General features: G+C 32.0%; 3 protein-coding genes and 1 long non-coding RNA gene across 6 annotated transcripts; 2 read left to right on the top strand and 2 right to left on the bottom strand.

The window, feature by feature from the left end:
• The first annotated feature begins 5,714 nt into the window (after window positions 1-5,714).
• LOC115876295 lies at window positions 5,715-6,915 on the top strand. The gene is made up of 3 exons (XR_004049124.1): window positions 5,715-6,282; window positions 6,404-6,485; window positions 6,732-6,915. It is a non-coding gene; the product is annotated as an uncharacterized LOC115876295 (long non-coding RNA).
• A 312-nt stretch (window positions 6,916-7,227) lies between these two features.
• LOC115876292 (pre-mRNA-splicing factor CWC22 homolog) lies at window positions 7,228-10,877 on the top strand. Of its 3 annotated transcripts, none has more exons than XR_004049123.1 (7): window positions 7,228-8,345; window positions 8,406-8,627; window positions 8,684-9,019; window positions 9,394-9,727; window positions 9,837-10,066; window positions 10,222-10,699; window positions 10,741-10,865. XR_004049123.1 is itself a non-coding variant. In XM_030892018.1 (7 exons), exons 1-6 carry the CDS (start codon window positions 7,370-7,372, stop codon window positions 10,635-10,637), a joined length of 2,514 nt encoding a protein of 837 aa, XP_030747878.1. In that variant the 5' UTR covers window positions 7,228-7,369; the 3' UTR covers window positions 10,744-10,877. The 3 variants fall into 3 exon arrangements, 2 of the variants coding, with proteins under 2 accessions (XP_030747878.1, XP_030747877.1); XM_030892018.1 differs by having other exon boundaries at window positions 10,222-10,637; window positions 10,744-10,877; XM_030892017.1 differs by lacking the exon at window positions 10,741-10,865 and having other exon boundaries at window positions 10,222-10,728.
• Window positions 10,878-11,227: 350 nt separating this feature from the next.
• On the bottom strand, window positions 11,228-15,004 carry LOC115876291 (EF-hand domain-containing family member B-like). Its single transcript, XM_030892016.1, has 10 exons — window positions 14,861-15,004; window positions 14,626-14,805; window positions 14,335-14,515; window positions 14,069-14,198; window positions 13,781-13,963; window positions 13,408-13,642; window positions 13,133-13,328; window positions 12,199-12,276; window positions 11,866-12,038; window positions 11,228-11,485 (listed from the first exon to the last, which is right to left on the bottom strand). The coding sequence occupies exons 1-10, from the start codon at window positions 14,909-14,911 to the stop codon at window positions 11,270-11,272; spliced, it is 1,623 nt and encodes a 540-aa protein (XP_030747876.1). The 5' UTR covers window positions 14,912-15,004; the 3' UTR covers window positions 11,228-11,269.
• A 696-nt stretch (window positions 15,005-15,700) lies between these two features.
• Window positions 15,701-22,580, bottom strand: LOC115876290 (sodium/potassium/calcium exchanger 3-like). The gene is made up of 9 exons (XM_030892015.1): window positions 22,278-22,580; window positions 18,948-19,235; window positions 18,694-18,881; window positions 18,352-18,499; window positions 17,868-18,065; window positions 17,286-17,495; window positions 16,861-16,962; window positions 16,378-16,594; window positions 15,701-16,034 (listed from the first exon to the last, which is right to left on the bottom strand). The coding sequence occupies exons 1-9, from the start codon at window positions 22,414-22,416 to the stop codon at window positions 15,917-15,919; spliced, it is 1,608 nt and encodes a 535-aa protein (XP_030747875.1). The 5' UTR covers window positions 22,417-22,580; the 3' UTR covers window positions 15,701-15,916.
• Between the last annotated feature and the right edge of the window lie 1,847 nt (window positions 22,581-24,427).

Below are 24,427 nucleotides of genomic sequence, written 5' to 3'. Positions count from 1 at the left end.
GCTCCCTCTAGCGTCAAAAATCGGGAACCGAGCGCCAAAACTCAATATTATTGGTCGTTTCGGTCAATTTTCGCCATTTTTAGTCGGACCGTTGGCGATGTAACATCTATGTCGGTCGCGTCTCCAGATTTGTTAGGGAAAAGTGCCTTTTCCTCTTATATTGTGCTCGGAAATCATGTGTAGTGTATAGTTGGACTCCTAGAAAGGGTAAGTTCGACCATTTTCCTACGAATTTCCCGGTATTTTTGGAAAAATCCGACCATCTAAAAACGGCCGGTAGAAGCGCAAGATCAACAAAAAAATTCAAAGCCACCTTTTTTTTGTTAAACTTTCCGTTTCTTTCTGTTTGCTTTTTTATACTTTCTGTTGCTATAAATAGTTCTTTTTTACGGATTTAATGTTTACAGTTGTATTAAAATAAATCATTTTCAGACTAAAATAGTTTGATGTATATAGTATTTTAGAAATAAAAACCATATATAAGTGAATAAATTTTAGTCAATCAATTTTCTGAAGAATATTTCTCATAGTATAGTGCATATGATATGATTTTTCTTAAAGATTTATACAATCGAAGAATACGTGTGCAATAAATCTTTTATAAAATAATCTAAATAGAATTTAGGAAGCTGTAAAACAGAAAAGTTATATCTGCCTGTATTTATACTAAATAACATTTAGAAACTTAATATAAGGTAATAATTAGTACTTAATATTTTAGGTAGGATTATTATTGATAGTTTTTCTGAAGCTAGTAAATTTTCTTTGCTAATTCATTAATTTTATTTATTTCTTAGAGACTTTTTGCTTTTCTTAAATCATACTGGATATTCAAAATCCTACGCCAAACTTTCTAAAATATAAAATAATTTTTGTTTTTAAATGGAACAATCTGTATATTATTTTTTTATTAGATGGAGAATTAAAAAATGATTTTTTTTGTATGTAAGTGTTTCAAAATTTTTTATTATTTCGCAGATACACGCAGTATTATTTCATATGGCTTTTTCAACGGTAAAATACGAGAAAAATCATTCGGTAGCTTTTATAAAAATTTACTGTGGAAAATGTTAAAAATTTTGAAATACTCTAAATACAAAAAAAATGTTTATTTTTTAATTCTCCATCCGTAGTACTTAGTCATCTAGCAGTCGTAGAGCTAAGTCCGAAGACACATCTGTCCATTTCTTTTTCATAAATCTAATTCAAAAATATTTCTATCTTTCCAGAACTATGATCGTTTTCGTACGCAGCGTGTGTTATTTGTGAATTTAGTCGGTCTCTGTTTTTTGATGTCCTGCTGCTAAAAAGTAATTCCAGGTTCTGTCGATCCTGATTACGCGTTAAATGGGATCCCACAGGGACCGTCGGTAGTTCCTGAGGAACCAGGGGCGTCCTTCTGCCCCCGCGGTGTGACGACGCTGCTTTTTACGCCGTGTGGCAGGAATCGCCGGTAAAAGGATGTGTAATGGAGGTGAGTTGAATTTATTTGGACTTTCTGTACTTGGACATCTTTACTGATTTTATTTTTATCGTTGTTTCAGTATGCAGATGAAGAGGAAATGTATTAGAACCATTTCTAAAGCATAATTATAACGGTCGCGTCGGTTCGTGGTTCTGGGGCTGTTCTAAGGCTTTTCACAGCATTTTAAGGCCACACTTTTTATTTGCGTTCATACTTTCTTTGATTCGAATCATATTATAATCCTTTGTATTTCTTATCGTTTGTAAAAATCACAAGAAATAATATCTTTAATTTTTTTCGAGGTGTCTATTTCTCAAAATAATTTATTACCCAATTTGGCTTTTACTCTGTTATGTTTAACTTATTATTGAAAAATATTTTTTTTTGCTCAAAGTTTAATGAAATATATGCAAAGAAATCGGATCATCAATTAACCATTTTCTTTTTTTCAAGTATTTTTATAACAAAAATTATTCTTTTTTATATTTTTATCTATAGTCTCGGTAGTGTTGAATGGGGAGTGCTAAGGTAATTGAGGTTCACAGCCTTTCTTATTTTGGTGTTTTCTGTTTAGCGTTATTTGGGATTAGATTCTTTCTAAAAATCCTAAAGGATATCATTTTTATTTTCTGTAATTTTAAACTAAATTTAATCACTCTATTCTAGCGTCTCTGTAATGTTGAATCGAGAGTGCTAAGGCAATGGAGATTCCAAGTCTTTCATTGTTTTTAGTGTTCACTTTTTAGCCTTATTTGGGATTAGGTTCTTTTCAAAAAATTCTAGAGGACCTAATTTTTATTTTCTGTAATATTAAACTAAATTTCAAACAATAATCACTCTATTCCAGTCTCTGTAATAGTTTTCTGTAAGGCATTGTCAAGGGATTAAATCTAATTATTTCTATCATCATTTTACTATTTTTTAAATTATTTTCTAATTGCATTTACATTTAAAAAAAGGTGTTCTATCATGTTTCTTAATAAACTTGTACGTTTATACTAAAACCATTCAAACTATTTTTAATTTTGTTCATGTTTAACATAATAAAACTTAAATTTGATAATTTTAAAATACTGCATTTTGCACATCATTAATTGTATTTTCTAGTAAAGTAAATTCTCGTTGAAAATAAAATTAACTTATATTTTCCTCATTTATTATTATTTAATCTCTAGAGTTCTCTATACAGATTTATCTCGTTAAAGACACCTAAATACCTTTCTTGTCACCTATAGTAGTAAATCTATAATTTTTGTGGCCTTGGGATGTCCGATGTGCAAGGTCTCAGTCGTAGTACCTTCTTCACTAACTGTGGCCTTAAGGTACTCTTGTCCTTAAGGCTGTTTCTGAGGAGGCACGACGATTGGTGCAGGTCTGGAACGAAGATTTTCTGGAAAAGGACAGTAGGATGGAGAGCATGGAACGAGATAAAATCAGGTATGTTATAAGATTTATTTCTTTTTTTATTACTTTCAACTAACGTATTTTTTCTGTTGTTTCAGGTTAGTGAGCGTATATTTTTGTGCCAGGGATGCACATCGTGGGGAATGCTCTGCAAAAAAACGTAAGTTTTTTTAAATGTACATTTTCTTGGTTATTTTTTCTGGTTTATTTGGTTGTTCGTTTATTTCCCTGGAGATGGCGTGAGCGCGGTCCTGCAGGAGCTAAAGTCACCTGTGGGGCCTCTCACAGAAGCGAAGCAGAGTGTTGAGTCGACCTCTGCAGGAGCTAAAGTCCCCTGTATGAGCGTCCTCACAGAAGCACGTTGGGTTGAGATCCACGGGGGCTAACGTCCTCTGTGGAGGCTCCTCACAGAAGCAAAGAACATGCTTTCCTCTCGAAAGCAGAAGAGGTCCATTGGGTTGTTATGTCTATCGGTCTTTTTATTGGGTTGTTATGTCTATCGGTTTTGTTTAAGAATGTATTTAATGTTCTTCTAACTAGCTCTCTTCATATTATTTAAGTCATATTAAAATCTAGAAAACGTCTAACAATTATTTTTATTTTCTTAAATTAAACATGTAGGTGTAGGTAATTTTCTTTAACTTCTTAATTTTTTTAACTGACTTTTATTTAATTATTACTATTTTAGAATAAACGCATGTTGCATTTTGATAACTAAATGTTTAATACAAATAGTCTAAATTTTCTAAATTTATTTATATATTTCCAATTCAAGTTCAGATATAATTATTCTAGGCCCCAGAATAAAGGGATTTAATTTTTTTAGCTTGCATAGTAGAGATTTTTATAGCTTTCTAGGTCACTATTAGTATTAGTATTTTCTGTAATTTTAAACTAAATTTAATAGAATAATCATCCTATTCTAGTCTCCGTAATGTTGAATCGAGGGTGCTAAGATAATGAGGATTCCAAGTCTTTTATTGTTTTAGTGTTTTCTTTTTAACATTACTTGGGATTAGCTTCTCTCTGATTTAAACCATTTCAAAAAAAAACTTTTATTAACTATAATTAATATCATTCTTCATATTATCTTAGTCAAATTGAAATCTAGAGAATGTCTAATAGATATTTTTATTTTCTTAAATTAAACGTGTAGGTGTATAGGTAACTCTATATAACTTCCTAATTTTTAAACTCACTTTCATTTACTTTTGTTTGAAGCTGTATACACCAGGTCAGAGTCATGTCGGAGCCAAATTGAGGTCTACACAATCCCTATGTATATGGTAGCCTTTTTTTGTTACTATTTTTTACAGGTATTGGTATGAACCGTAGAGGGAACCACAGTAGCCAGTTTGAGTCGATGCCTGCAGAATATTTTGGTAGGGTTCTTGTGTTTCATAGGTTCACATGGGTTGAAGTTCCACTACGTTTGAAGCAAGAATGGGAATATAATGATCAATAAGTACCAGTCTTCCCAGGAACTACTGCAGCCTACTTGATTCAACGCCTTCAGATGATTATTGTATGGTTCTTCTTGTATCTTATAGATTTACGTTGATTGAACATCTACTTTGTTTGAAGCTGTATGCAACAGGTTTGAGAGTCATGTCGAAGCCAAATTGAAGTCTACACAATTTCTATGTATATGGTACTCTTTGTTGCTCCTATTTTTTTACAGCAGTAGTTCAAGGTGCTCTAGTACTATCAGTCTTTGTATGAGTCTCCAAGGAACCACAGCAGGATCATTTTGAGTAGATATCGTTAAGGTCATCTGAATGTCTTACAAGTTCACATTGGCTCGTGTTCAGTGTTTCGATTTTTTCAGCTCCAAGCTCTTCAGGGACTAACGTTCTCTGTATGAGCTGCACTGTAGGTATTGTAGACTGGTTGTTGCATATCCTTTTTTTCAGGGCGCTATATGTGGAATTTTTGGGAAGGTAGTGTTGAGTGCTGTGAAGATATCAGACAGATTTTGAGTGTGAAAAAAAAATATTGAGTGTAAAAAATATATAGGGATATATATATACAGGTAAGACAGGGAGACGCGATATCCCCAAAGTTGTTTACAGCAACACTAGAAGAAATCTTCAGTCAACTGGACTGGACCAACAAAGGATTAAAAATAGATGGGGAATATCATAACAATCTAAGATTCGCTGATGACATAGTCCTAATTGCCAATAGTCCTGAAGAACTACAAGCCCAAATTAACGAACTAAATACAGCCAGCAGTAAAGTAGGTCTCAAAATTAATGTATCTTCTACAAGCAGAAACTAAAGTAATGTACCACGAACTAGTAGACAGAAAAAACATTCTAATAAATAGCACAATAACACTAGAAATATTAGAAGATTAAATATATTTGGGACAACTAATACAGAGCTCGGGATCTCTACCACCAGAAATCAACAGAATAATTAAGTTAGCATGGAGTATTTATGGAAGAAACTCAATCATATTCAAATCCAGAATGCCACTTTATCTAAAGAAGAAAACATTCGACCAATGTATACTACCAGTCATGACCTATGCATGCCAAACCTGGACAATTAAAATGGACTTTATAAGGAAACTGTAGGTCGCACAACGCTCAATGGAACGAAATATGCTGGGAATAACCAAGAGAGACCATAAAAGCATAGAGTGGATACGACAAAAGACCCTCAAAAGTCAAATCCCTCAAGTGGCAATAGGCAGGATACCTGGCAAGAAGGACGGACAACAGATGGGCCAGAAAAATTACAGCATGGTACCCACAAGGAATTAAGAGACCTAGGAGACCATGATATTAGGAAATTAGCAGGGATAACTTGAGCTGGCGTAGCCAACAATAGACAACAATGGGCCCAACTACAAAGAGATTATCTAAATATGTGAGGGATATGCTACACCATAGTGTTTGTTGAACAATCTGTTGATGATGACAGGTAAGAAAGTATCTTCTTACAGCTTTATAATTTTCTAGATTTTTAAATATGTTTTTTTTTATTTTTTACATAAAATCATCTGCATCAAAATTGAAGTGTACAAATAAAATATATTGGATGTCTAAGTACGAAATTATTTTATGAAAAAAAAACGTATAAATAAGTGGCAAATTTGTTAGTTATTTTGGTAAACAATAATATTTTTCATTATAAGACAAAATTCTAGTTTATAATTATATTTGTATTTTTATAGTCATTATATCAATACTAATACTTTTTTCTTTTTTGTATCAAACTTCTAGGGAATATTTATCGAAAATCTGAATCCAATTATATCTTCCTTCACCATAAAGTCAAGAAAATTTTGGAAAATCGAAAAAAGAAATAAATATATGGGCATGGATAGGAGTAGAAGATAAAATTTTGAGATATTAGTAGCAGCTATCAAATTATTTTGGTTTTTGAAATAGCTACTCGCTACGGTGAGAACAACAATTATTACTTTATATTATTTTTTAACCTCTTATTGTTACCTTTTCTTAAGATTTTATATGAGTATATTATTAATCTCTTCAAGTAACTAATGTTTATTTAATATTTCAGGTTAAAACTATGTTGGATGTTCCTTCTTGCAAGAATTTGAAGATGGGAGGCAGTTGTGTAGCGATGGACTTACAAAAAATAGGTAAGAATTTCATTAACTTATCTTGTATCTCCTAAACTCTCTGGTTTCTCTAATATATTATTTTAATGCCAAAATAAAATCTTCACAATATGGTGAAGGTTGAAAGATATTTTTATTTTTTATAATATTTTTTATGTCATAACACTACATATTATCACAGATATTATCCTTATATTATGCTTTGTGGTGTGGAAAATAACTGTTAAGATATCTTAATTATATAAATCATATATTTTTATATTTTAGATATGCTCAGAAAATCACATAATTTAGGTGTAAAGATATAAAAATCTTAAGATAGCAGAAAAATTAATGCAATATGTATAAGCCGAATGAAACAAGGTAACTATTAATGTTGCTGATTCTACAATTTTAATGGAATGTTATAAAACGTAGTATGAACATGATATGGAGCTACAGCATTTAAAAATTCCAAAAAAAGGAAGAAACCTGGACACACCTTTTTTAATTTTTCGAATTTTTAATAAAGAACTTTTTAAACGTAGTGTCTAGAGTTTTATTTCTGTTTAATTAAAATAATAATATAATATTGATAGCACTGAAAAAAACACAATTTGTTTTCTACTGAAAATAATTCCAAAATAACTTGCAATCTGGCAACATCGATGATGTGCACATGTGTAGCTGAGACTATTTGCAGCAAATAATCCCTTCAACGTCAGTCACCGTGTTCCAGAGATATGTTCTGTGGTCAGAACTGTCAACTGTCAGTTAGTTTTTCTGTGGTAGTTGTCAAAGCTTGATTTTTTAAACTGTTTGAAGTATTTTGAAATCGATTCATTTTAAGGTGTTAAAATATAGTTAAAATTAAAGAAAAAATATAAATTAGTGGTTTGTTTATTGGTGAATGTTAAGCTATTAAAATGACTTCAGATTCGGACGCTAATTTAGTAGAGGAGCGACGTTCTGTCTCGCCAAAGGACGACGTTACCAAAGAAAGAAGTAAGAAACGTGAAAATCGGTCTGAAAAGGGTAAAAAACGTAGTAGCAGGTCTCGTTCATCATCTCGAGAGAGACGTAGAAAGGACAGGAAGAGACGAAAAGCAGATAATTCGGACGAAGCTGTAATTTTGCCCAGATATTATGGAGATGACCGAAGAAAGGAAAACAACGATAGGTACTGGACAAAGTATCCAAAAAAAGACGAAAACGTGGTTGGAAAAAGGTATTATGACACCAAAAGCATTGACGAGGATAAAGTCAAAGGAAAAGAGCCCCAAAAAGATGCTCCTGAAGACAAATCCATTATCAAACCTCGGGAAAAGAAAACTGTTGACCTCCTTACATCTAAGACCGGTGGAGCTTACATACCCCCCGCGAAACTACGCATGATGCAAGCTGAAATTACAGATAAATCTTCAGCAGCCTTCCAGAGAATAGCCTGGGAAGCATTAAAGAAATCCATACACGGTTACATCAACAAAGTAAATACCTCCAATATCGGTATTATAGCCAGAGAATTACTACACGAAAACATTATTCGTGGTAGAGGGCTGCTTTGTAAATCTATAATTCAAGCCCAAGCTGCCTCACCTACTTTTACCAACGTCTATGCTGCTTTAGTCGCCGTTATCAACTCAAAGTTTCCAAATATCGGGGAATTGTTATTGAAGAGATTGGTCCTACAGTTTAAACGAGGGTTTAAACAGAACAATAAGACTATATGTATTTCAGCAGCTACCTTTGTAGCACATTTAGTTAATCAGTCTGTTGCGCATGAAATTCTGGCTCTGGAAATTCTAACTTTGTTAATAGAAACACCGACAGATGATTCTGTCGAGGTGGCTATAGCTTTCTTGAAGGAGTGTGGACAAAAACTAACAGAAGTGTCTAGCAGAGGTAAATTTATATGAAATAATAATGTATATGTAAGTATGTTTTATATGTTTATTTTTATAGGTATCAATGCAATTTTTGAAATGTTAAGAAACATTCTTCATGAGGGACAGCTTGAAAAAAGAATACAATATATGATTGAAGTAATGTTTCAAATCAGAAAAGATGGATTTAAAGACCATGCTGCCGTAATTGAAGAACTAGATGTGGTGGAAGAAGATGATCAGTTTACGCATCTGATAAAGCTTGATGACGTCAAACAAGCCGATTCAGACGAAATTTTAAGTAAGATAATTTCAAATAAAGCCAAAGTTAAATATTAAAATATTTTTTTATTTCAGATGTCTTTAAGTTTGACGATGACTACCAATTAAATGAGGGAAAATACAAGATTCTGAGTAAAGAAATCTTACAAACGGACAGTGAATCTGGCTCAGGATCAGAAGAGGGAGGATCGGATGATGAAGAGGATGATAGTGATGACGAAGAAGAGGAAGGCGAAGAAGCCAAAGCCAAAGACACCATTATTGATAATACGGAAACGAATTTGATTGTGCTCAGGAGAACAATATACTTGACTATACAGTCTAGTTTGGACTTTGAGGAGTGTGCTCACAAGTTGCTCAAGATGGAGTTGAAGCCTGGCCAAGAGATTGAACTGTGTCATATGTTCTTGGGTAAGTAATAATACACATGTAAAACACCTACATATGTTATATTGGGACATCCTGTATATTATTTTTTTATTTTATTTACCTTATTATTATATATTCATAAATAAGGTAAAAAATGCATTATTTAACTTTTTAACATAAATCAACCTAGTTTAAATGATTATTATTTCATTTTATTTAATTTAACAATTTAAAATTCGCCCAGTATTTCAGGAAGGAAGAGGGCTAGGACAAATCTGCATGTAGCCTCTTTAGTTTCTTAAAAAACAAGCACAGTAACGTCAAAACCGCATCTTTGTACTTTATAAAACGGCTATTATGACACCGTTTTTTTTTTGACTTTGCGATATATTTATATATAAAATTGTTTTTGTTAGATTGCTGTGCTGAACAAAGAACCTACGAAAAATTCTACGGACTTCTCGCTCAGCGATTCTGTCAAATCAACAAAACTTACGTGGAACCGTTTCAACAAATATTCAAAGATACTTATGCAACCACCCACAGATTGGACGCGAATAGGTTGAGAAACGTGAGCAAATTCTTTGCTCATTTATTATTCACCGATGCCATCGGTTGGGAGGTCTTGGAAATAATGAAGATGAACGAGGAAGACACTAATAGTTCCAGTAGAATTTTTATCAAAATTCTCTTTCAAGAATTGGCAGAGTATATGGGACTGGGAAAACTGAACGCCAGACTAAAGGACCCGTAAGTACATAGATAATAAGATATTAGATATGGTTTTTTCCCTTACTCTTTATAATAGTTATAGTTTTTTTTATTTATAATTAATTATTTAGACCGATTTTCTTTGTAGGACTCTCCAAGGCCATTTTGCTGGACTCTTTCCCAGAGATAACCCGAAAAATACTCGGTTTTCTATCAATTTTTTCACGTCCATTGGTCTGGGTGGTCTCACTGATGAACTTAGGGAACACTTGAAGAACATCCCGAAAAATCTGCCTGTTGTAACAAAAGAAGAGAGTGAAGAAAGCAGCAGTAGCAGTTCGTCCAGTTCAGAATCTTCTGATCAAGATAGTAGCTCAGGTAGGATAAATTTTGTTAAGTAAAACAACTTTTTTTTAAATGTGACACCTTATATAATATTGCATTCTTCCCTTCCTTTTTGATCACTTTACATGATGCTACGATATTTATTTATAATAATAACTATGATCAATAATTTTTTATTTGTTATCTAGAAAGTTCAAGCGATTCGGAAGAAGATAGAAGAAGAAGAAAGAAAAAAGATAAAAAACAAAGCAATAAAAAAGAATCTAAAAAAAGTACGAAAAACGACAGTAAGTCTAAAGATGAAAAAAGGAAAGATAATAAAAACAGAAAAGAAAGAAACAAAGAAGAGTCGGAAGACAGTGATAGTAACAAGAAACATGAAAGAAATGCCAGAAAAAAAGATTACCAATGGATGAAGAGTCGCTATGAAGACAATATCTCACAATTGAAGAACAAGAGAAGAGATTTTGAGAGGCCCAGATCTAGAGATAGGAATAGAGTAAAGGTGGAAAAGGAGAGAAGATCGAGGTCGCGTGAGAGGTACCACAGAGCGGATAATAACGATCACAGAGAGAGAACGAAAAGAGACAGGAGAAGAAGTTAGGTTAAGTTTATATTATTTTGTATAGCATAGAAATATAACATTTATTTTATTTCATCTTTTTTAGTCCTTTAAAATCATGAAATTTGTTAATATAAATCATTAACAGGTGTAACAGATTTTTATAATTAATTATATAAAAATAATGTAACAGAGTTTACATTCTAAAAAGTGGGTAAAATAGAAATATTATTTTGAGAATAAAAATTTTTAGTTGGAAATTTTATATGAAAATGTTGCTCTGTAATAAAAACATTGAGTGTATAAGGGGAGTTTTATTAAATTTTATATTTTATATACAGTGTGGCATAAAAGTAATAGAACTTTTACGCCTAAGCATAAAATAACTAAAATATATTATTAAACCGATATAAAGTGACAAATTCAACAACCATAGTTTGTTTATTGTTTAAAACATTATTTGTGACGTTTGAAAAAAAAAATTGCGTGTTCTATATTGTTCCTCGCCTATATGTCAAACGTACAGCCTGGCCACTAAAAGTATCATTTTTACTCCTAATAAAACAATATACTATTTTTTTCATTTATATTGGGAAAAGTTAAATAAAAATAACTATAGTCTAATACAATTGAGAAATAAATTTTCTTTATTCAAAAAAAGAACATTAAATAATTTAGATCTTCAAACGCGCACATTCAATATCTTTTTCGTCCACTAGCAGTTTGGGTTTGGCACACTGTCTTTGCAGGAGCTTCTTGAAGGTATCTATGCACACCATGCCTGTACAATCCATATCCAGTCCCATTTTCCATAATTCTTCGAAACTATTGCCGGGAAAAGTATATCCGATTTTCTCAAAAAGATTCCTGATAGTTTCGGCAGACCTAGGCTAACAAAATTAAATAATCTTTATGTTGCTCCCAACTTATCTGGGACACTGTGTATATTAATTTTAGATATAGATGTAGGTCTACAGGGGAGATCAATAAGTACAATACGTCGATTTTGTACGATAGAAATGAAAAAAATTTGAAAAATACCCAATCAGTTTATTTTTTCAATGTTTTTCATGACACTTATTAAATTTAAAAAATTAAGAACACCAATAAAAAATCGATAAAATCACTCAACTATTTTACCGACATCGACTGCACTGTTCTCCAAGCTTGGTCTACTACCGTTCTCGTAAAAAAATTAGGCGATAAAGTCAAAGATCCAAAGCAAATTATTAGTTGTATTATGTATATTATTGTAGTTGTGTAGCAGTACCATAAAGAAGTCTCTGTAGTTCAAGCCGTAGTTGGTATAGATACTGGGATTAACGACAGCCTTGGCTGACGTTTCTTCTCCGAGATTGTCAAGGTCGGCCCTGCAGCCTCCTTCCGGTACTATAGGTCTGGGTAGGTCGTTTCTAATGGACGGTATACCAGCAGGAGGCAGTACTATAATATAAATATTTATAATTACAACTTTATAAATTTTCCATCTGAAGATATGAATGACTTCTTGTAGTACATGTGGTAAAAAATTAAACAAATGTAATTTTTTACTAGAATAATGTGATTTGAAACAGATTTAAGACTAAATTTAGTAAAAAAATACCTTCATTGTTAATAAAAAGATAATCGCAGCTGGCAGCTTGGGATGAGGTGATGTAATATTTGTTCTTGTCTGGGAGATCTAAAAATATTTATAATTATTGGCAAGAGAATTTTTACTTTACACTTCACTTTAGGTACTTCAAAAAATACTACCGGGTGCGTCTCAAAAGCTCCTCACCCCTATCAATTTTTTATTTGTATAGTATATGACATAAATTAGGATTGCTTGGCGTATTCAATTGTTTTTGGTCACTTCCTGTTTCACCGGAAATGACTACAACTTTTGATTTTTAAATGGCACCCTCGGTATTTTTTTGCTTTATTCGATAGAAAATGACACTCTGAATAAAATGACATATTATATGTCAACTTTTAACATTTTCCCATATGGTCTATTTGAAATTGTAACAAGCGGTTCATAACGACAATTTGGTTCAAAATACCAACTGTGTGGACCAAATTAGTCCAAAAAATGCTTTTTCCTAATTTGCTAATGAACCACCCTTGTTCCATTTGAAAAAAATCTTTTATAACTGGCCAGAACAAGACACGAAAAACATTAGACGATCAAATCTATTTTTACAAGGTTCCTTGATTAAAAATGAGTGTTTTTAACACAGTCATGGCACTCTAGATTGAAATTTAAAATACGATTTTGTTTTAAGCAAAAATGTCAAAAGTTGACATATGATATGTCATTTTATTCAGAGTGTCATTTTCTATCGAATAAAGTAAGAAAAAAATACCGAGGGTGACATTTAAAAATCAAAAGTTGTAGTCATTTCCGGTGAAACAGGAAGTGACCAGAAACGATTGAATACGTCAATCAATCCTAATTTATGTCATATACTAAGATACCAAATCTTGTTTTTTTTATCTAAAAAAAGTGTGCCACTTTAGAGACGCACCCGGTATAAGATGTATTTCATACATACCATTAGTGATCTTAAAATCCGAAGGAAAATCTCTGTTTATGTCGATCATTTCTATAAATTTTCTGTAATTGATTTTCTCATTGTGGATATACTTGAGATGTTCGCACAGTTCCATGAGATCCTGCGTGGAGAACTTGATCCGACTGCAGGTACACAGATCGAAAAAATCAGACGTATTTATCCAGTCCGTTTTTTCCTGTAAAAACAATTTTTTTAAAAACTTTTCCTTAAAAAAACATCCACTTATTTTTTTTTCATATTGTACTGTATATAACCTTGTCAATATATAGTGCTTTCTGGAATAAATCATTCAAGTTGTAGCCTCTTCTGCATTTTTCCTTCAATTGTAATCGCAGTTTGTTCAAAGACGATACCCAGCGGTACACATCTTTTTTGTATATACTGGGCGATACTCCCGCGTCCTTCAATAATTCTTCCATCCCGAATCTTTCTTGAAACTTGTTCGTGCCGAAAGAGTAACCTTTGGGTACGCATTCAATATTTTTGTTGCTAAAAGACAGTAATAACAACAACAAATAACACGTTCTTCTAACTTATTATGGAAGAAACACATTGTTATTGTGGTGAATCAGTGTTTCATTTTGCTGAACCCCTAAGTGTAATAAATACTGACTTAGTGAGACTTACGGAGCTAATACTTTCCCAAGTATTGGCCTAGTTCTATCCAAATAATCGGCTTGTACTTTAGCAGCGTGTACAACAGGCCTTTTTTCGTACCAATCCAGGGCACATTTAGCCCATATGCCTCTGGGGTCGTACTTGGTTTTTGCACCGTAACATCTCTTAGGGTCGTACGCTGGACGATAGTATCTAAATAGATTATATTGGGTGTTTGAAAGCGGCGGAAAATGGTGAAATTTTTGAAAATAAAATCGTATAAGATAATTTTACGGAATTTTAAGGAGGACGTATTACCCTCTGTCTATTTTTTCTGATGGGTTATAGTCTCTGTGAGTCTTTTTGTACATGTCATGAGCAACTTGGCTTTCAGCCAGAACTTGGTACGGACCTTTAGATGGGTTCACAAGTTCTTTTACAGAAATATCTGAAAAAATAATAGGATCTAGTAGGAAAAATGTAAACACACATATATATATATATATTTTTTTTTTATTTATTTATTTTTTTTTCTTTATTTTTTTCTTTTTTTATATCTTTTTTTTATAATTTATTACATTTACCTCTTACGGATGGTGTACCAAAGGTAGTTCCTACAATATTCATCCCAGCTGGCAATCCTTGATTGGGATCTCTAGATTTACCGACATCAGCATTCCAGTATGAATCGTAGCATGTGTCTTTTAAGTCAGTAACCAGTTGCTGATATCTGGTTAGAACTGGTGGGCATAACACTTCTTTGATCTAATCGCAAGAAAATTTTGAATATATCACACAAAAAAAATATACATTCAATTAGAAAAAAAAGCGTTTCTATGTAATATGACCTAAATAAAAAAAAATAAAAACAGTACTTCTGTGTTTGTTCCTTTGAAATTCGGATTTTTAAAATTGGGAAGTTGCTTAGGGACCACAAATTCGTCCTCTTTCCAAATTTTTGCGTCGTGCTTCAATGCATCTATTTCGTCGACCACTCTTTGATGCTTCAGAGTTGAAGCGACATTGTCATTGTGATCTCCAATAGATAGTCCGGCCTAAAATGTATTTTTTTCTTTATATTTGTCGGGGTTTTAAAGTAAAATGATGTACGGGACATATTATCGGGGATCTGTCGATGAATTTTCCATGATTTCCAGCCATATCACTGAAGAAAAGGTCTTAGAAATTGGTACATTTATTTATAAAGATCGTTAATTGTCATAATCACAGATCACAGTCATAATGACGGTAGGTAAGATCTTTTGTTAAATATAGTGACTTTTTGCAAACAATTTTTAATATACCGGGTGTGTCTCAAAAGTGGCTCACCCCTATAACTTAACGATAAAAAAAACAGGATTTGGTATGTTAGTATTCAGTCGTTTTTGGTCACTTCCTGTTTCACCTGAAATTACTACAACTTTTGTTCGATAGAAAATCATACTCTGAATAGAATGACATATCATATGTAAACTTTTGACATTTTCGCATATGGTTTATTTGAAATTGTGGTTCGTAACGACAATTTGACTCATAATACCAAGTGTGTAGTACCAAATTATTACTGCGTTTTTCAAATTTTCTAATGAACCACCCTTGTTTCATTTGAGAAAATTGAGATATGATTAAAAATGCGATTTGGGCATCTCTTAACCGGCCTGTATAAGACATGAAAAACATTAGATGATCAATTCTATTTTTCAAATGCTCCATGATTAAAAATTAGCGTTTTTAACACAGCCATGGCACTCTAGATTGAAATTTACAATACAATTTTTTTAAGCCACAATGTCAAAATTTGACACATGATATGTCATTCTATTCAGAGTGTCATTTTCTATCGAATAAAGCAAAATATACCGAGGGTGCCATTAAAAAATAAAAAAGTTATAGGGATGAGCCACTTTTGAGACGCATCCGGTATATAAAATAAAATTCTGTGTTTTTTATAACAAATATATTTATTATCTTTATACAACATTTTTTCCCTAATAAATACACAAAAATAATTGGAAAATACTAAATATATCAAAAAATCAATAATTTAAAGCATTAACAAGTTTCCTTCCGTTTATAACTATTGTAAACACAATTCACAACTTAAAATTACAGTCTTTCTGATATTCAGAATATAAAATAAAATTTGCGAATAGGAACTATCTAATATCATCTGTCACAAGTTGGCAAATTTACTGGAAAGAACACGTTCAGTTCTACTAGAGAGGCGAATACTAAAAATGCTACGTACATGGCTAAACATGTAACACCAACTTTCCAATCTAACCTAGAAAAAGAAACGAATAGTTACATACAGGGACGGCAAAAAAGTCTGCGTTAGATGGTATTTTTTTCAAACGTCACAAAAGTATTAATTTTTGCGACGTTATTGACAATATAAAAATGTCATTTTAACGCCTAGGCATAAACGAAATACATAGTTTCTCGATATATAATTACTTACAAGGTATTACTTTTAAATCTCTTTATATTATTTGCAACGTTTGAAATTGTTTAAAAAAATATTTGTGACGTTTGGAAAAAAATAGCATGTTCTATTCGGAGTAAAAATGACTTTTTGTGCCCAAAGCATCATTTTTACTCAAAAACAATATGTATTTTTTACTTACTTAAATTTATTAAGGTAAAATGTCAGGTACAACAATACAAGCGTAGTAAGTAGACATATGGCGCTATAGTTAATTCCTTGAGAGTTTATAGTTATCCAGTGTTCGTGAGGCACCTTTGGATAAAACGCCGACTTTATAAACCAGGGGATTCCCAGACAAAGCAATATGTCAAAGGTATTGGATCCAATAGAACTGCTGATTCCCATAGAACCATGTCCTAAAATTGAATTAAAAAAAGGTAAATTTAATATACCATTGTACAAAAACGGCAAATTCAAAAAAATTATACAAAAAAACTTTCTATAATATACTGTGCCCTGTATATGATCTCTTCAACGAAAAAAGATTACTTCGAGAGTACATAATTTTTTGAATATTATCCGTCAAAATCAGACTTTATTTATTTATTTTTAGGCAAATAAAAAAATATACAGGGCACTTCGTAAGTATCTCAAAGGAAAAATTATGTATTTTAAATTTTACCTTGGTTAGTGACTATAACACTGGAAACTGCTTCGGGAACACTAGTGCCAGCTGCCAAGAAAGTTAAGCCCATCACTGAATCAGGAATATTAAGTGTATCACCTAAAAAAAAATAAAAAAAATCTATAAAAAAAATGTCTAAAATTATTTCAAAATGTAGTTATTAGTCAATTATATATCTGCCAAGTAAATTATCATAAAGAAGATTGCCGGATGAAAAAAAATAGTACGGTATGATCGAAAAAAAAAACGACGTCCAGTTGGTTTGGAAATGTCATCGATGTTCATTTCCAAGCCCACTGAACGCCGTTTTTTTTTCGATCATACGGTACTGGCTAAACGGATTTTTATTTTGTTCAAAGTGATAGAAATTTCATTATGTCGTAAAAACTAGTATGTATTTTGATACTTTGAAATCTTATTACCTATAACAGTTATCAACCAAGCTTCCAGATAGGATATGGCCCCAATCCAGAAAACACACATTAGAAAAGTCACTGGGTACAATCTATGGTGGTTCTTGCAGTTTGGTGTGGTAAAATACAAGACCAATGAGATGGGCCATGTTAGAACCCACCAACATTTTGCTCTTTTGGACTCCTTGCTAGGCCATTCCCAAATATTAGTGGATTCTTCTATAGAAACCAAAAAAAAAAACATTAATTTTATTGATCGAGGATATAAAGTGTTTTACTGTGTTTGACATAAGGTGAGGTACAAAAAGTCACTTTTACACCGAATAGAACATGCCATTTTTTTTCAATAAAAATAAAAAAAAAAAATAAAAATACTTGCAATTATTTCTGGGACATCCTGTATATCCAGAAACTATGGTTACGCTCGTCGAATTTGACACTTTATGTCAGTTTGATAATATAAATTCGTACTTTTATGCCTAGGCGTTAAAATGACTTTTTTTTCTGACGTTTGAAAAAAAAAATTTTTTTCGGTTTTATGTACAGGGTGACTCAAAAAGAAGTATCAACTTAATTTCTCTATTTACGTACCTAATTCTTCGATATCTTTCAACGTCAATTCGGAATCCAGTATTTCTTCTACCCCGCTGTTATAGCGATTTACTTTTCCATTCGATTGCAGTAGTAAGGGTTGATTTTCGTGCAATATCTCCCTGTAGTATCCTCTCCTCTTTATTTTAGCTGCTACCTTGTGTAGGTTCGAGCTAATTTTATTATTAAAAATCATAACTAGACAATAATAAGAAATTGTTTATGAAAATGATTCAGATTGATAGTTATTCAGTAAAATTGTTTGTTTAAAAGTAACGTACATGAAATTAGTCACCAAACGAAAGAGTATAAATTATTAAAACACTAGGTATATAAGTAACTATTTTTAAAACCTCTAGCTAAAATTCACGTAATTCAAGTCCTAAGTAACCATCAAGAAAAAAATATTAAAAAAAAATTAAAAATGAAGTGGTAGACTAGTTACTGTAAATTATCTTTTTATACGGTATAAAAAAATACTTACTTATGACATATATTGAGTAAACTAAGACTAGAGTTAAAGCTTCATAGTAATATATCTTTCCATCTTGGAGGAAGACAATGAGTAATACTACTGAACAGCCATATACGGCACTATCACGTGTCACGGAATACCATTCCAACTCTAACACCTGTAAAACACAATAAAATCATAAAAAATATTTTGCAACACTGCACAAACCAAAAAAATACGAAAATATAATTTTTATTTATGTTGGTTACAAGATACCAAAAAAGAGTAAGGTGTCTAGTTGTATCATGCTCTAAGATTGAAATGTTTCTTTGACAAAGTTATTGAAGTTTTTTTTTTGAAAATTGTAGTTACCATATTGGCGAAAAGGCCACAAACTGCTGGTACAGCCAAAATATTAAAAACGGCAGAACCCACGATGGTTCCTACCCCGAGATCACCCTGTGTAATGAAGGTACCAATACTGTTGATGAATATCTCAGCACTAGAGCTAGCTGTAGCCATGAATGTAGCTCCGGCAACATCTTCTTTCATATTCAAACCTAAAAAAAAATAACTATACTAAGTAGTCCTGCTATTATAAAGTTGATCATCCAGTAAATACTTACCGTTACATATTTTCTTGATAGAGGGTACGAAGTACTCCTCACAAACAACTGCTAGGAATATGAACAGGTAGCATGAGAGCATGACGTGTATGAGGACCCATCCATGTCTTCTGTCTTCTCTGGTAAGGCCATCAGAGGGGAACTCGTGAATAGCTGCAGGAGTACAGTTGGCATCGAGCTCAGTACCGTTTTGGTTGTTTAAAATTGGGTCCTTTTGGTAAGATGGTTCAGTACTGTTCAGATCTATGCCAAGCAGATGACGGTAGACACCATTTGCAGGCTTGGGTACTGTAAAAACAAACAGATTTTTATTATTAACTTGAATAATGAAATTTTAATCAAAATTGCAAAAAATCATTATGTATTTTCTCTCCCTGTACCCCAAATATAAGAGATAATCTATTCAAGATATTTAAAAAGAGTAAATGGTAAAAACCACCCCTTAAAATATTTGCACTTATTTCTGAGACACCCTGTATATTACTTATAGTTTTATTAAATCATTACCCATTAAAGTAACTAACTAATTAGATCAATTGAATGCATTTTTTATTAAATATTAAATACAGTAGTTTACATTTGTATGTTCTCAATTCTCAAGAACGAATTGATAAGAAAATTTACAAAGTAATACCATTTTTCCAGACTAGGTAAAGATAATAATAATTATAATTGATGTTAAAAGTAAAATTTAATTTAAAAAATACTTCAAAATAAGATTATAGCAGATAGAATTAAGTCTGGCAATGTAATACTAGATCTACTACATTTTAAAATAAACAGTTCAAGAAATGAATATGTGTGTATTAAAAATTTGTGGCAATTTCGAGGCTCCTGTACTTTTTGGCGCCAGTTTTGTGTGTAAACAATACAGCGAGCATCTCCAGTCGTAAAAATGTCGTTTGGTTCAAAAAAGTAGTCTACTGAATTAATAATCATAATCAAAGAAAGGGTTACAACGACATTTTGAGTGGCAATGACATAATTTAACGTTTACAAAAATGTTAAAAATTCACAATAATAATTGTAAAACAGTCTGTATTGAATTAGTATTTTATCTAAGTGCGTCAATTCTGTAAAGTACGTACTTAAAACAGTTACTGATAAATCGATTAGTAGATTTTGATTTTTCAATATGAAATGACAAGATGTAATAATTTTATAATAGCCTTTAATAGGTACATTACAGGTTAATTAATTCTCTTAATTTATTTTTCTTAAAATATTTATCTATCAAACAAATACTAAGTAAAAGCATTATTTTGAATGTCGTAAACATTCAGTGTTGAAACTAAAAAAAAATCGTACTTTTGCACTCTATCTCTTGTTTTGATAATTCCGGTTTTGTTTTTGCTAGGATACTTCTAGGTATAAACAATTGTTAATTTGTTAATTAATTGTTTTAATAATTTACTACCCTACCACTTAATAAGTGCTATTAATATACAGGTTGTTAATTTGTTTATTACTCGCGGCAACAGCTTTATGGTTGAAATATGGCAACCTCGGCCCGCTCGTCGAGAGACGACGCGACGGGACGAGTCGACAGCTTAGCTTAGGCAGTGTTGCCATTCTGCTCCCCAATAAGTAATCGTCGAGTTAACAACCTGTATAAACAATTTTTAATAGTTTAAAATAAGAACGAATCACCTAAAAACGGAAATAAGTCAGATTCATTCATGAAGAGGAGCAAGACATTTCTAAAAACTTGGCGCCGGGAGGCACGTTTAGCCGTCCATACTAAAATATGTTAATAAAAAGTTGGTAGGCAGTTCTTTTAGTTCCAAAGTAAAGCAATTTTTCTAATTTTTTTTATCTCAAAAACTGCGACTTTGACTGATTTTGATGTTATTACAAATTTTGTTGCAAATACTATTCCTAATCTTAAACTGAAAACCGCGTTTCGCTAGCTACTGTAATTTTGGAGTTATGATGTTTAAAATTTTTAACCCCCTCCCATACCCCCTTACCAACCCCCCACCCCCACCAAAAACTAATGGCCAGATTCTCGGGTGCCACAGTATTTTTATGCCAAATTTGGTTAAAATCGATTTAGCAGTTTTTGAGTTATCGTGTTACAGACAGACACCATGAAAATATTTTGTATTTAGGTCATTTATGACCCAAAATAATCATTTTGAGTGAAATTAAAAAAACTTTTTTTTTGGCGATCTTAATAGCCTACCATACCTGTTGGTATGGTCGGCTAAAACTTATCGAAGTGAGCAAAGAGTTCAAGAGAAAATTGATGTTGAACTTAACGTAAATTTGTGTTATTTTTTTTGTGTCCTGTGACCGTTTGTGAATGTTCCCCAAAGATACATATTTTCCGAAAGTATAGTTTCTATTACAATTATTCCATTCCTAATCCTATTTAGCATGTTCTCCATGTTTTGCTAACTTAAAATTTGTTATACACACATAATATTTGATACAAAATATTTTTGTTTGCTGTTCTACGATTGTGAATTTCGCGTGAGTCAATATTAGATCTAAAGAGATTTTGCGTTCTACTAAATAATATGCATTATATTAAATTATTTTTCTGTCTAATCTTTTTCAACACATCTAAACATACAACATGAAATTTTCGAAAATCTCCTAATTTTATTCTGTATTTTCTTCATGTGCCTGTTATGTGTATTGTATGTTTGCTTTTAGTTTTTTGCTTTGAATATTACCCGTATTGTCAGTCAATATCAAAAAAATAGGATAATAAATTTAGTGAAATAAATATTTGTTTTTTTGATAAAGGGCGACAAATTTTATTTATTGTTATTCTTAAAAATTAAAATAAAATTGTTTAATTATGCATCAAGGGCGTTAGTATAAGTGTAAGTTTTAGAATTTTTTTAGAATTTAGAATGAGTGGGAGGGGGGTAAATCACTTCGACCTTACAGATCCATTGTGTCCCCCTTTCTTGAATCATAACTCATCATACTGTCCCAGGGCTTTGACAAAAGCCAGTATCTGGGACGGTTTTATAGAGGGTAGTTCTCCATCTCCAATATCAGTCGTACCAAAATTCATGGCACGAATGGTTGTCGTCTCGGCGCACTCAGTGATGAGGTGTACTGGTGTTTCCCCATCTTCCCCACAGAATCTGCATTCGCCGTTTCTTCTTAGTTTCAATCTACTGAGGTGTTCATTGGGGAGACAGTGTCCTGTTAAAAACCCCGTGACAATCCGAAGATTGTTCTTACTCAGACCCAGGAAGATCTGTGATTTTTCTTGATCATAAACCCTCAGAAACTTCTTCGAGTGATAAGTGTAAGTTAGTTTATTATGCATTAAAATTTAAAAAAAAACAATTATATTAAGAAATATACCTGGTTGGTCGATAGGTGTTTCAGATCTTCTATCCGCAAAACTATTATACAAAATAAAACCACAACTTAGAGCCACTACACAAAATATTCTAATGCCCAGGGCAATCTTTCTAGCCTTAGTCCGTAAAAGCATGCCCATAACTCGTAAAAATCTAAGCTTTTTGTCACCGAATTTTACTCTAAAATATTAAACACCCCACTAACTCCAACGAAACTGCACTATATTGACCTCTGCACCGAATTCATACACTGCAAATTCAGTAAAAACCTCAGATTATGCTCTGGGAGGATTATATAGGTTCCGATAGGTTTCTTATCTCGTCCTACCTAAGAAGAGTGGCAGAAAGCAATCGACAACAGTGGAAAATTATTGAAGATCAAAAATAAACATACACTCGGTCTTGCATGATTAGAATTTATCAATCAAGAGTGTTATTTCTGTATTGTTGTTGTTCGTTTTTCAGAGATATGTCATTTTTATTGGCTTCAAGACGCGAAGTCGATAAAATAACTGCACAAATGAATTACGCAGTACAAAAAACCTAATTTTTAAACTCAAAATTCTGTATTTTTTATTATTAAGAGTCTATTATGCTGTACTTTCAGGTCGCTCTCAGGGGTCGGGTAAAGCGGGTCTGTGGTCGAAGGAAATATATATTGTATTTCAAAAATCTGCCTGAGGGCTTAGCCCGATCCTGTTGTGTTAAGCCACACCCAAAATTCCAGACACACGTGCTTTGATTAAGGTTTGCAAAGCTTCAGCATTTGCAATAAAATAGCGAGCAATTTGTTACAAAACCATATAAATTATATATCACTGTAATCACAAAAGTTCAATCTATTTCCGTATTGTAACGGAATTTTAAATTATATCTTTATTTTCGAGAAAATTTAATCCAAACATAAGGAATATTTTCGTATACCCAGGTATATGTGTTCAACATTTCTTGTAACTATTGCTGTAACGTTTTTGCCACTAGAGTGCAGTCATAAGCATATTGAAGTTCTGTGATGAATTTTGTACGTGTTTTTGCCCTGAGTCTTTTTATGTTGAACAGACCGACATACTTACAAACTTCTTAACAGACCTTTTTTTATAAAGTACCTACATGTTTTGGTTCCAAAAACGACATACCTACACCTATTTTAAATGAAAAAGACAAATATTCAAAAAAAATCTCTTAACAGCTTCCGTGTGCAACTGTTTACCCAAAATGTCTTTTATCTTTTTATCTTCTAGATAAAAATTACACGCCACATTTGTAAAATTAATACACATCTGTGTGTTTTGAAAGATAAACGAACAATTTAAAAACAAACCGTGGAGAAACTCGAAAGCTGAAATTTTCCATTACACACATGAACTACGCTTTTATCTTCGTAGTAGTTTGGTTCAAGTGCATTCACTGTTCACATAATATTTATAGAGATGGTTATCACAGTAGATAGTATTTATAATCTTTTTATAATTTTATGTAGATACTCAGGTAATTTGGAATCCTATTCTGTGACAAACAAGTTTGCCCTAATATTCAACACAGAAGTTTGCTAACAAAAATTGAATGTATTAAAATGCTTTTGTTTTCAAAGAATATTATGCATTTCTGAACTTCGACCTAATAATCTACTGAGTGATGATTCAAATCCCTTTGCCCCCGATCCCTCGATAATTTTGACAAACAAAAATTATCAGAGTTAAATTCTTGCCCTAATATTTTATAAACATATTAAGGTCACTTTGTCCTATTTTAAGAGAAAAATAAAGAAAAAAATTAGATGCATTTTCTGACAAATCACATTACCCTAATATTCAGTAATGACATTTAGGAGATGTTGCCCTAATATTTCAAAGCAAAATGAAGAGAAGTTTTCGAAAATTGTGAGAAAAATTGACGGAGACCATATCTACTATACCTTAAAGGCATTTTAACTTATTCACACAGATATTTAGTACACTTTACTCCAATATTTTGTCCTGATTTTTTACAGAATGATTTTGATAACTTTGCCCTAATATTTTACAGGTAAATATAGGCCACTTTTTACAATTTTTATGAAATATGTAAAAGTAATGAATACTCTTGGTGGAATTTTAGAGAAATTTGTAGTTGCACAAGAGATCATTTTATCCTAATAATCTAGAGAGAAAT

This window comes from Sitophilus oryzae, unplaced genomic scaffold, assembly GCF_002938485.1.
Source record: "Sitophilus oryzae breed Bouriz unplaced genomic scaffold, Soryzae_2.0 scaffold_1430_pilon_pilon, whole genome shotgun sequence".
NCBI lineage: Eukaryota > Metazoa > Arthropoda > Insecta > Coleoptera > Curculionidae > Sitophilus > Sitophilus oryzae.
Note: the sequence above shows the minus strand (reverse complement) of the source record. Positions and strands in the feature narration are given on the sequence as shown.

Excerpts from the sequence above, each read along its gene's own strand:
- LOC115876290 (XM_030892015.1), bottom strand. The coding sequence starts at position 22,416 with ATGGGCATGCTTTTACGGACTAAGGCTAGAAAGATTGCCCTGGGCATT. Across the intron at positions 19,236-22,277 it reads AACACCTATCGACCAACCAG|TACCCAAGCCTGCAAATGGT; the intron begins GTATATTTCTTA and ends TTGTTTTTACAG. Across the intron at positions 17,496-17,867 it reads GAAAGATATCGAAGAATTAG|AAGAATCCACTAATATTTGG; the intron begins GTACGTAAATAG and ends TGGTTTCTATAG.
- LOC115876292 (XM_030892018.1), top strand. The coding sequence starts at position 7,370 with ATGACTTCAGATTCGGACGCTAATTTAGTAGAGGAGCGACGTTCTGTC. Across the intron at positions 9,020-9,393 it reads ACTGTGTCATATGTTCTTGG|ATTGCTGTGCTGAACAAAGA; the intron begins GTAAGTAATAAT and ends TGTTTTTGTTAG. Across the intron at positions 9,728-9,836 it reads AACGCCAGACTAAAGGACCC|GACTCTCCAAGGCCATTTTG; the intron begins GTAAGTACATAG and ends TTTTCTTTGTAG.
- LOC115876291 (XM_030892016.1), bottom strand. The coding sequence starts at position 14,911 with ATGGCTGGAAATCATGGAAAATTCATCGACAGATCCCCGATAATATGT. Across the intron at positions 13,329-13,407 it reads AAGCACTATATATTGACAAG|GAAAAAACGGACTGGATAAA; the intron begins GTTATATACAGT and ends TTGTTTTTACAG. Across the intron at positions 12,039-12,198 it reads TCTTTTTATTAACAATGAAG|TACTGCCTCCTGCTGGTATA; the intron begins GTATTTTTTTAC and ends TTTATATTATAG.